Source organism: Notothenia rossii (assembly GCF_949606895.1).
Source record: "Notothenia rossii genome assembly, chromosome: 3".
Taxonomy (NCBI): domain Eukaryota; kingdom Metazoa; phylum Chordata; class Actinopteri; order Perciformes; family Nototheniidae; genus Notothenia; species Notothenia rossii.
In genome coordinates, this window is record NC_136901.1 from 84,972,015 (window position 1) to 84,984,519 (window position 12,505).

Consider the following 12,505-nt stretch of genomic DNA (forward strand, 5'->3'; position numbering starts at 1 on the left):
ATTTTGAAAACATGTGACACAGAAAGCGTGCTGCGACGACTGTGCACGTCATAAGGCTCAAACGTAGTGTCCTTATATTGTGTGTAGTATTTCATAAATATATATTTTCCTACTTTTATATTTCAATGTGCTTTGGTATGGTGGTTTAGAGGTTTTAGACATAGTCTTCTTTTATTTTTTAAACATAACAGCTGCGGTCTTTGTTCCCCCCAAAGAAAGATTCTTGAACCGGAAGAGGTGTTGCGAGCTGACGTCACACGGCGTCCTGTATAAATACAGCTGCGTTCTTCTCTCGGCATCATCTCGAGTCAGTGCACAGTTTTCTGTAATTCAGCAAGCCGTGAATCCAACGATGACTGACCAGCTTTGCAAACTTTTTGTCGGAGGTCTCAACGTTGACACCGACGACGATGGTCTTCGCAAACACTTCGAGCAGTACGGTTCCCTCACCGACTGCGTGGTGGTGGTTAACAAGCAGCTGCAGCGGTCCCGTTGTTTCGGCTTTGTGACCTACTCGACACCCGAGGAGGCCGACGCAGCAATGGCGGCAAGGCCTCACACAGTGGACGGAAGCGGCGTGGAGGTTAAGAGGGCCGTGGCGAGAGAAGACGCGAACAAACCAGAGGCCCTCGCCAAGGTTAAGAAAATATTCGTCGGTGGATTGAAAGACGACATCGAGGAGGAACACCTGACCGAGCATTTCTCCCAGTACGGTGAAATCGAGAAGGCCGAAGTCATTTCGGAGAAGGAGACGGGCAAGAAAAGGGGCTTCGGCTTTGTTTACTTCAACGACCACGATGCCGCAGACAAAGCAGTGGTGGTGAAATTCCACACCATCAATGGACACAAGGTTGAGGTGAAGAAAGCCCTGACCAAGCAGGAGATGCAGGCGTCCGGCAGGAGCGGGATGCAGCCGAGGGGCAGAGGGGGCCGAGGCATGCGGGGAAATCAAAATGGCTACGGCGCCAGAGACTACAGCGGAAACTACAACTACGGAAATGGCGGAGGCTATGGCGGCGGCGGAGGATACGGAGGGGGCGGCTATGGTGGTGGGCCATATGGGGGTGGTGGTGGTTATGGAGAACAGGCTGGTGGCTATGGAGGTGGAAACGGCTACAACGAGTTCGGCAGCGGGTATGGTCAGCATTCTTCCGGCTACGGGCCCATGAAAGGGCCACCTTTCGGCGGGCAGCAGAGGAGCACGGCTCCCTACACCAGAGGAGGCGGAGGAGGAGGGGGAGGCGGCGGTGGATACCCACGAGGGGGCTACGGAGGCGGCGGATACTAATCCAACCACCCCATCCACTGCCATCAATTACCTCCAGGATTTGGACACCAAAATCAAATTCGTGAAATGCCGTGAATCCAACAATGGCACACGGACACAGAGACCCCATAATCACCAGACCTCCCAACCCCCAACAGGTAGGAAGGTCACTTCCCAGAAAACCTGATAATAACGAGCAGCTGTTGCCGTTCAACTAGGACATGTTAATGAAGAATAAACATACAGCGATCCCTTTTTTTATTATGTACCCACGCGAATGCGTGTAGTTGTCGTTTAGAGTTGAATATTATTTTTTATTTGCGATATTCGTTGTTTTGCAAATTCCGATGTAGGATTGTTTTCCTGATTATCCTTATATTTGCATTTTAAAGCAATTCGATTTATGTTTTGTGGAATTCACTTTTCAATGTATGAGGATGAGAAGGCATGTCTTGTGGTTCTGGATTTCATAGTTTGTCATACTGAAAATTACATCCAACTTGTATGAATATATTACTTTGGCCATTCAGCAAAAGGCGGGAACGTGATACTGCAGGATCCAGTTTTTGTTTCCTCCCACTGTACTCAAACTCTCCTCACAAATAGTCATAGTTTCAGTCTAAATATTGTTCATTTTTCATTTACCTGTAGCAATATCTAATGTATATTGTATACTTTCATGTCTGGAGAACAAAACCTACTGTTAAAAAACTTTGGTATGCTTATGTATGTTCATTTTAAATAAAACGTTATACCACTTAGCTTAGTTTACTTTACTTATTATTTAACCAGGCTTCCTCAAGTTTATTTACAGGTTGTTAAAGGAACATCATCTTGATCCTTTAGTTACATGGCATCTACTGTAACAGTTTTCCCCTTACTCTCAGGTGGGTAAATGGTTAAAGAATATGTAGTCTACCCACAGCCAATGCATGTAGGCTCTGTAGGGTTTGACCTTTTTTTTTTTATTACATTAAATTATGTGTTTTTTTTTTTTAGACCTTGCTAATGACTCTTATTTTTACATTTTCCTTTTACACATTTGACTACATATCAATTTGTGGACATGAGGGCTCTGATATTGAATAACTATTCCTACTTCCTATTAGGTGTTCTTACTCGTATTCCAGTATGCTTTCCCAGCCATATAGCCGTAGCAGTTTGTTTGTAGGCTACATCAGGACCCTGTTGATTACCTGGGGTCGATTGTGATAGGAGTCTGAAATATCTCTTTAGGATATCCACATCCAGCAAACTAGGTATGTAAATCAACCTGTCTTCACTCTGTGTTGGTCAACCATGTATGGAATATCAACTATAAGATGGCTCACAAGTGTGCCATTATTTAAAATCCTATTAAACAACTTAAGTTACAATTTATACACAACTCAATGCGTCTTCATATAGCTAATCTTGTATTGAAAAAAAAAATGGGGGTGGGGTTACTTAATTTGGTCTTAAATTATCTTTAAGTGGGTGGAAGGGGACCCAAATGTTGTTCCACCATTAAAATAGACAACGGAACAAGTACATTGGTGTCTCTTCCAGAAAACTCTGCAAAGCCCAGTATCTCACTCTCTTTCTCTCCCATCTTCTCCAGGTTGCTACGGTAACCTGGGCATGAGGCGTCACCCCGAAAAACACTTGGGGTGTGTGTCTCCCCGCCGACGGGCAACTGGAGAGCGCTTGTGCCCTTTCCCCCTCAGGTGATGTCAGTTTTCACAAAGGATTCCTCAATGTGGTCTAAATGCATAGGAGTCTGACCATGGGTTTTTATTCTGAACGGTTTTATTGACTATTTGGTGCATTATGTTTTGGAGACATTTGATACCACAGTGCCCCGGTGCAGTGTAAGCGTTATTTCCCAACAACGAGCAAATGCTATTTTATTCCAGATTTTAATCTCTTTTTTTTTTAGGATGTGAATACTTTATGTGCTGCAATAAATAAGTTTCAAAAAATATATTTTCTTCTATTCATTATGACTTCTCAGATTTATTTTAGGACTGCTTACACAAGAGTTAATGCTGACCAGGAAGAGACCATTTGCACTTGGGTACTGTGGATTTCAAAAAATAAAACTTTTATTGATTAATAGTTTGTGTTGTGTTTTCAATAAGTTAAAACGTTTTTTGTTATTACATCTGGTACAAATTAAGTGTCATTTTGCCAACATTCCTAGAAATCTTAAATGAGGTGATCAAAAGCCACATGCGTGAACAGCCCCACGTGTGTCTTGCGTAATCAGGAAGTAGAGGCCATGATCTGCAAGATACGGGACGTATATTTTACAAGAACTTCCTGTTTGGGCTGTTATTGGACAACTATCATAAACTGGGTTATGTTAGGCTCATTGCTCAACCTCATTAGGGTTCACATTTTTCAAATCTATAAACATATACCCTTTCTGAAGGTCTAGTGCCTGAAGTGGTTTGAGCAGTAAATAATGAATGATAGCAGTTCACATCTGATATTAATACTGTACGGTTCTGTTCAGAGGATGGTGAATTTTCCTTAATTACAATGCACTTCAACGTTTGAAGACAATTCTTTTATGGTTGGTAATGCGTGAGTTTTAAATGGTTTTATCTGAATTTTACTGGAAAGATACATATTTGAAGTGCCCTCACACATGAAGACAGAAATTAGACTTTGGAAAATAAGCTCAAGTAAGCATAAGGGCTCAACAATAATCTCTTGATGAACAAACAATACATCTGACAAAGTCTTTGATTTAACTCCAACAGCTGAAGTCGGAACATTAGTTTAAGACTTAGCTGGATGAACGTAATCGAACAATTAAGGTAATTAACATAAGAGGTAATTACAGACGTAATTCCTCAGTCAACATTGGAGGAAAGGGTCTTGTCTGATGTACTGTGGCGATTCAGGGAGTCTAGTGTCACCATAACTTGTTGGTTTAAATGCGTGATTAATCCTATGTTATAGTGGGAATGTACATTTTACTTTTGTTCTTTTATAGGATAATGGTGGTTAAGGAGTTCTGATCATCCCATAGGAGAGGAACCATCTGTTATGTCAGCCGTGCTTTTTATGATTCTACAATAAATTATATATTTTTATACACCACTTGTTATGTTACTTATTTACATCCAGGATAATTTGGTTGCATGTCCCTGCGTGATCCCAGTCAACAAGGTTCAAAATCAGCAGACGAGGCCAACAATCTGGTTGGTCGTTATACTCAACTTACATTCAGACAGGATTTGGATTACCTATTCAATGCTGAACATTTTCGGTGCTGGTATAAGTGACACACTCAGCTTCACAGTTCTCGCTTTTTGAGTGACGAAGGATTTATAAAGGTACTTTTTGTGTGTCAGATCCATGTTAGGGCTGTCCAAGAATCTGGCCATGTTATGAATCGTGATACAGGGGGTTTATTTACATTTTTTAACTTTCATCGTAAATACTTTTTTAGATCAACCAGAACAATGGGATTAGTGTTTATCACAGTCTATAAATCTGATTTCAAATAAGAACTTTTTATTTTGCAAACACCTTGGGTAAAGCTCTAAAACTGAGTGGCAATGTCACATGCAACTTTATAGACAAATAAACTAATAAGAAGTGCAAAAGTGTTGCACACATAAACTAAAAGTTTTTTGAGAATCAAAACAATATCACATCAGTTGTGTTTTTATTAGCAGCTTTAATATGCATATTTCCACAAATATATTTTTGCTATTTAAAATGATTTTTCATGTTAATAAACACTAGAAATTCCACATACAGGGTTGGTCACCAAGTGGCATTGTGTGTACCCTTAAGGTCCAACCCATTTATTTAGGGGTAATTACAAGCAAAAGTAGACTAAACCCTGCATTTGTTTTTATCCATGTTTACCAGGTTGCCCCATTGGCTCACCTGAAGGTCAGTGGAGTAGTGTGTCATCATTGGCAGGATTGGGTATCAAGTGCATTTGCACAGGACAAACATAACCTATACGAACTTCACCCTTTGCAAGCTATGCAAGCCGCCTTTGAGGCACAACACAGGCCAACAATGACCCGTATTGACGAGTGTTTCTTTGCTATATTTTTGGAGATCAATATATTTAATAGTTTTGTATTCCTAGTCTTCATTCAATATCTTGTTATAAATCATTATATGCATTCTCCCTTTCTTAATTTATGAACTAAAATATTTACAGTGTTATCACATCAAGTTTACACACATGGGTTGAAAATGACGTTTGATAAAAATGTAAAAAATACTTTGGGTTTCTCCTTCACACTGTTGTCCTCCACTGTCATCATGCATGGTGCTCGAGAGGACAACAGCCTAACCCCACCTTTGGCACAGCTCATGTTGCCACTGAATCAAAATTCTCTGAGTTATGCATATCCTTCGATTTGGAGGGTCAAGTAATGTTCATATATTATGTACAGTTATCTTTCACAACATGTGTTCTTAAGTAATATGAGACATAAGTTAATCACATGTGCAAAAGCAGCCTGTTGAGGTGAGGCATGTGAGTGTTGTCCACCATAAACATGTTCTTAACTGCAAACATAAATATAAAAGTATTATTATAGTATGTCTTTTAATTATGTTATCACACTTGGCAGACATGGTTAATTTTTGACCAATGTGTGTAAACCTGATGTAGAAATACAAAACTATTTCAGTTCATAAATTAAAGAAAGGGAGAATGAAAATAATGATTTGTTGTAATCAAAGACAAGATATTTAATGAATACTTTGAATATTAATGACCAAATATATAGGTTTTAAAATATATAACAAAGAAACACTCAGCATGCAATTAATAACCTACTAATAGGAAACTAATACGGGTCATTTTGGACCCAGGTGTAGAAATACAAAACTCCTTAGAAGGAGGGTAGTGATACATACATTATTGTTATTCAAAAAGTAAGAAAGGAAAAATTAAAATAACACTGTGATTAATACCTGGAATTCTGAATGATTGAAGTAATTTATTGCAAAGCTATTTACAATTCAAACTCACTTCCGACCCATGTTGTGTATCAAAGGGTTACAACCCCCTCTCCAGAGCCTATAGGAAGTCAATCTACACATAGTACCTTGTATGTTTGGATAGTTCAAATTGGTAATCATTTACATCAAAGATAAGAAACTGAGCATAGCTGTAATCAGAGGTGGGACATAACGTAGTACATTTACTCAACGACTGTACTTAAGTGCAACTTTGAGATACTTGTACTTAACTTGAGTATTTCCATTATATGCTACGTTGTGCATCTACTCCATTAAAAGCACACTAAATTGTGTAGTTTTACTCCACTACATTTATTTAATATATTTAGTTACTTTGCGGATTTGGATTAATGAGGTGTAATTTAGAACACTTAAATGACACACCTGGAGTAAATTCACGAGCTTCTCTGCAGCGTACAAAGGAATCTAAAACCAGCCGCACATTTACCTGCTTTGATAACACTTTCATTAATCAATAATCAGAATTATCATATTCTGAAATGCGCCAATCGGCTTAGTGAGTTTCTTTTGGTACTTTAAGTATATTTAAGTACTTTTTACTTTTACTTGAGTAACATTTTGAATGCAGGACCTTTACTTGTAACAGAGTATTCCTCCTGCACTGGTACTTCTACGTTTACTCAAGCACAAGTTCTGAGTACTCCTCCCACCTCTGGCTCTCATTTTTAAATACATTTGAAACAAATAAGATAAAAGCATATGGGTTTTTTGAAAGTTGGAAGTTATGTGGCAAAAACTGCAGGGAGAACTGTTGCAGCTATTGCTTAAAACAGGCTTGTTGCAGCATGTATTCAAATTCTTTTAAACTACTTTGAAGAAACTCTTCATTTACTTTTTCCAGCAGCATGGGGGGAGGGGGTTGAGAAGTTTCACTCTGTAAAAAGACTGACTTCAGCTATCCTAAACTGTACACCAAGGCAAAAAATAACCCAAGCGGGTCAGTGCTAAAAACAACTTTAATGTGTTATTTTGATCAGTGCGTTGTTGATCCCTTCATTATATTTTACTGTTGGATCCAGACCAGTGTGACCGGTTCCCCCTGTAGGATAAATAATAAGTGGCAAGAGGAAGTTACGTGAGGGCACTGTGAACATTTCCATTGCCCTTCCCTCCACCGAGCTCTTTCTGAGGTGTCTTCTATTTCCCCCCCTGTCAAGGTTAAGGCTTGATTTTTCCTAATTAAGGTAAAGAGTGTGTTGTATTAAGCTGTACAAGCTGTAAAGCCCCTTGAGGCAAATGTGTGATATCAAACTATTTAAATAAGACAGGCTTGCCTTCTCAAAACTAATGTAACTGTTGGTCGAAAAGGAAATTACAGCATTTCACTACCTACAATTCTGAGATGTCAAGCATTGATAAGTTAACTTTAATTAACCCATATATACTATAAATGTTGTTTGGATACGCTTCAAATTGCATTGAATTATTAATGAATTTGTGAAAATATTACATTGTTTCTTATTTGTAAGTAAGATCGTTATTTAAAGAATGATAAAATGCATGATCGTTATATCAATGTTATGTAGGGTGTTTCTTTCTTAATTTGTAAATTAGATTAAATAATAGGGAAACATCTTTATTAATGTGCTTTGCAACTGTAGACATTGAATTACCACAAAGGTTGAAATCCCCGCTTCCTTCTCTCCCCAGCTATTCAAACCTAAGACTTCCCACACCACCTGAAGGCAGCATCGACGCGTTTGGCCCTGTCAGCCAATGAGAGCGGTGATTTGTTCGAGATGACCAATCAGCGATGGATACGTCTTACGGAGGCGAGTGAGTAAGACGGCCCGCCCTTACGTTGTTTCATTGAAGAAGAAGAGGGACGGTCTTTCACAACACCATCCTCACAAGAAATTCAGTCATGACGGCTAAACTTTGCAAGCTTTTTGTCGGGGGACTGAATGTGGAGACCACGGAGGATGGGGTCCGCACGTATTTTGAGCAGTTCGGCGCGTTGACTGACTGCGTGGTGGTGATGAACCCGCAGATCGGCCGGTCCCGCTGCTTCGGCTTCATCACCTACTCGACACCGGAGGAGGCCGACGCAGCAATGGCGGCTAAGCCACATGTCGTCGAAGGCCATGAGGTGGATTTGAAAAGAGCCATAGCCCGAGAGGATGCAAACAACCCAGATATCCTCGCCAACGTGAAGAAGATCTTCGTCGGTGGTGTGAAAGACCACATCGAGGCGGACCACCTCACCGAGTACTTCTCGCAGTTCGGCGTGGTGGAGAAGGCCGAGATCATATCCGACAAGCAGACCGGCAGGAAGCGGGGATTCGGCTTTGTCTACTTTGACGACACCGACTCCGCCACTAAAGCTGTGCTGACCAAGTTCCACACCATCAGCGGAAACAAGGTGGAGGTGAAGAAAGCTCTCACCAAGCAGGAAATGTCTACAGGGAGCCGCGGGAGAGGCCGAGGCCGGGGGATGCAGCCCTATGGCGGCGGAAGAGGAGGAGGTGGAGGCTACGAAGGCGGCGGCTACGGCAGCAACTACGAGGGAGGCTACGGCGGTGGCGGCTATGGTGGCGGTTACAACGGAGGTGGAGGTGGGGGATATGGAGGGTATGGTGGAGGATACGAGGAGGCAGGATACGACCAGCAGCAGATGGGGGGTGGGTACAGCAATGGTGACTTTGGCGATGGCTATGGACAGCAGCACTCAAGTTATGGTGCAGTGAAGGCGGTCAACTATTCCTACAGGAGCCCGGCTCCGTACAACAGAGGCACCGGCGGAGGAGGCTACGGCCGGGGGGCAGGAGGCGGAGGTGGTGGTGGATACGCCGGCTATTAAAGCCCCCCACAAGTTTTGTGATCATGGGGAAATTTCAGATTACAGCGAACTTGAATTTACATGCACACACACTGGGTGAGGGGGTCTTGTTGAGATCCTTTAAGCGAGCAGTACCCATCACCCCCCACAGGAATGAATGACACTGTCCTCTGGATCCCCCCACCCGGACCCCATCTGTCCCTCTTATTCCACACATAATGGACTTTACTACTAAGAATTGTGAATTGTTGAACTGTACTTTTTGTTATGTTTTTGGGGAAAGACTTGATTTGAACCATTTGTAAAGCCGTATTCAATGTCAGTCACTGCTTCTCAACTCAGAATTGAGTTTGTATGTAACCAGCCACACGTGTCTGTTATTTTTGCATCATGAACTCAGGGTTTTAGGTAATGTTGATGGCAGTGTCGGCAGCATGGGGACTCATTGCTTGGGTTTTTTTTATCTTAAACACTCGTGACAAAGTATTTTTGGGAGAAATGTCACGGATTGTTATGTGTATAAATTACTTTTTTCCACCCGTCCCATTACAGGCTTTTGTTTAGATTAAAACTGTTTTGAAATCCATGTGTTCAGTTCACCCTATGTTTGATTCTGCTTTTATTAAAGTTTTTAATGTTTTGAAACTCATTTACTCTTGCAGTCTTAATTGTGTGGGCTACTCAATAATCAATGTAAGTTAGCCTTCTGGTAGCACTGTATAGGCTTAACTTAAATAAAATATGCTTTTGTAAAGTTAGAAATGATTTCACATGGTGTCCACCAGGAGGGCGTATTGCCTGTAAAGTCATGCATTTTCAAATCATCGGCCATTTTATAGCGGCTGGATCACTTGGAAGCATAGTGTGCTGCACTTGAACTGATATGGTCCTCTGGTGGCAGATTTTGTATTTTATTTTATGGATTTGCACAGCAACATTTTTCATAAAAGTAACCTAACTATAGAAAAACCGTAATCCCATTAAATGTCCTTTCAAATATACATATTTTTTATAAATATTTTCCTAATGGGATCATTTTAACATGTTTCAGTAAAGTTGAAAACCATTGAACAAGAACTCCTATATCCTACGTTTTGTCATCCATTAGATTAGTTATGGTCTTTTGCTTTCTAACTGCAATTCATGAATTAAATCAGGAGCTGTCATGCTTATTGACAGAGTAAAGGTTAACCTCTTCCTGCAAAAAATAATCCTTTTGATGATGCACAAAATGGGTTGTGCATAAAAACTGAATGCTTCTTCTCCATGTTAAATGTTGAGTAGCTCTGATGGTAAGTGCTCCTGCAGACGGCCTCAGAGATCTGGTAATTCACTATGAAGCACAATGCTTTTTCTAACCAATATTTTGTATTCGCTACATAGGACACCAATAGATTATTGTGTTCCACCTCGATGAGTTTTAATTTAAGCTGAGAATTCAAATAAACCCAATATATTAGAAAAATCCATTAAGAATAACAAGTATGCCTTGTATGTATAAAACCTGAGATTTGAAGCTCATAAATTACATCTTTACTAGTGAAATGTGTTATGTGAACAAAATATAAAACCTCTCTTCAAGACATAGCCATAGATGATCTAATAATGCCAGCTGAAATTGATATTGCATATCAGTGTTGCGCATTTCTACCACAAATTACCTCAAATCCTTGAATGAATCCAATTGAGTGCAATGAATATTTGTCTTTTGCTCCATGGGATCTGAAGCTTATTGTTGTCCAGCTGTTAATTCAGCCTTGTCAGTGATAGTCACAACGTCTCCTATTTAAATAAACAGACATAACAAACAGCTAAGGGCAAGGACAGATAAAGACGTATGGGGACAGACACAACTGTTATGTGCACGTGAAAAATAGGTTGATATAATTATATAAAAAGCACCAGTGACTTCCAACATAACTAAGATGTCAATATACAAGTAAATTGTTTCTGCAATCTGTGAACAATAAAAATAGTTGAAAAAAGACTTAATGGGTGGATATGATTGTGTGTTCAGTTACAGCATCATTGTATGTTTTGTTTGGGATTGGACTGTTTGTAGAGGTTTAAAGAAATAATTAGGATTGAGGAATGTCATTTTTTTATTTTACTTTTTTGTTTGTTGACCAAATCGATTACTTTAGAAACGAATACGCCAAATACTTGTTTTTACTACAGTCCCCCTTTCATTTGGAAGCTTTCTGTCAAGTTCTACACAGTGCAAGGAGAAACAACACAGTGACTTGTCTCTGTTTCTCTCTCAAACAGGTTAGAGGTTTTTGATTTTGAAGCTCTTCTCAAGTGAGATAATGCACACATTTAAAGGTCCCCCATTATACTGTTTTTCATCAATATATTATAGGTCTCAGATATATACAAAACAGGTCTCTGAAATGTTTTGCTCGAAATACCAAACAGATCATTGCAGCATCCCATAATCCCCTCTGTTTCAGCCCTGTTTCCAAAGTTCTGATTCTCTGTCTGTTAAAGTTTAGATGAAAATAAGGAGCCACTCCCCACGCCCGTCTGAGAGATATTTGGTTAAAAAGAACACAACGGTGCTCTGGGAGGAGATTCAGGTGATAAACTGTGGGAGGGGGTTACCTTGGTTGGTGATTGGCTAATGGTCACACAAGCCAAAAAATCGTTATGACATCACAAACTGGCCAAAATCTGATCAGCTCATTTTCAGACAGGTTTTTATATAAATGGATCAGGACAAAAAGAGAGAGAATCTTTTTTTCCTGAAACTTTCAGAGTCTCTTTACACAGAGGGGAGGGGACACATGCTGATGTATACAATACATGAACAAGTGGATTTTGCATACAATTTGACCTTTAACAAGCAGCACAATACACATTGGGATAAATCAACCTGGATTGAATCCATCACCTTCTGTCTCAAAGACAACAGCTCTTCCTACAGGCTGTTGTTCAGAAATGAAGTCATAGCCGGAATGTCCCAATCGAGATAACAGTTTTGTTGTAAGTATGGAGGGTTTTTTTTAAATGGGGAAAAAAAACTGAAGTTTGGTAAAGTTGGAAAGGTACCAAGGCTTATTTCCATTAAAATAACAATTACAATAGTGTTTAAAATGGGGCTATAGATTTCTGTTTGCTGCTTTAAGAAAGAAACATACACAAAGGTACAATATTTTTATTTTCGTTTAATTTCCTTTATTATCTTTGTGAGTCTTCATGTTTTGAGAGATTTTGTTAGCCTAAAGAGGACAGCCCCAATCTCCGAGGGACAACACAAATAATGGATGGTTCGAATCCCCAGACTGGAAGGACATTTTGGGCTGTATATACAACAAAATCAGTTTGGCCAGAAAACATAATAAAAAAGAAAAAGAAAAGCTGCTTAAACAAAATTCACAAAAATTAAGCAAATGCAATACAAACAAAAATCCTTGACGCAAAAGCCTTTACACCTTAAGGGTCATTCCAGA

At 39.9% G+C, this 12,505-nt stretch overlaps 2 protein-coding genes across 3 annotated transcripts; both read left to right on the forward strand.

Moving 5' to 3' along the window:
- Window positions 1-287: 287 nt before the first annotated feature.
- LOC307032730 (heterogeneous nuclear ribonucleoprotein A0-like) lies at window positions 288-4,354 on the forward strand. 2 transcript variants are annotated; one of them, XM_079670926.1, is made up of 3 exons: window positions 288-1,425; window positions 2,868-2,973; window positions 4,251-4,354. In XM_079670926.1, exon 1 carries the CDS (start codon window positions 353-355, stop codon window positions 1,286-1,288), a length of 936 nt encoding a protein of 311 aa, XP_079527052.1. In that variant the 5' UTR covers window positions 288-352; the 3' UTR covers window positions 1,289-1,425; window positions 2,868-2,973; window positions 4,251-4,354. The 2 variants fall into 2 exon arrangements, with proteins under 2 accessions (XP_079527052.1, XP_079527051.1); XM_079670925.1 differs by having other exon boundaries at window positions 2,868-4,354.
- LOC307032729 (heterogeneous nuclear ribonucleoprotein A0-like) lies at window positions 1,392-9,702 on the forward strand. Its single transcript, XM_079670924.1, has 3 exons — window positions 1,392-1,425; window positions 2,868-2,973; window positions 7,925-9,702. The coding sequence occupies exon 3, from the start codon at window positions 8,139-8,141 to the stop codon at window positions 9,072-9,074; it is 936 nt and encodes a 311-aa protein (XP_079527050.1). The 5' UTR covers window positions 1,392-1,425; window positions 2,868-2,973; window positions 7,925-8,138; the 3' UTR covers window positions 9,075-9,702.
- Window positions 9,703-12,505: the final 2,803 nt, after the last annotated feature.

Excerpts from the sequence above, each read along its gene's own strand:
- LOC307032730 (XM_079670925.1), top strand. The coding sequence starts at position 353 with ATGACTGACCAGCTTTGCAAACTTTTTGTCGGAGGTCTCAACGTTGAC.
- LOC307032729 (XM_079670924.1), top strand. The coding sequence starts at position 8,139 with ATGACGGCTAAACTTTGCAAGCTTTTTGTCGGGGGACTGAATGTGGAG.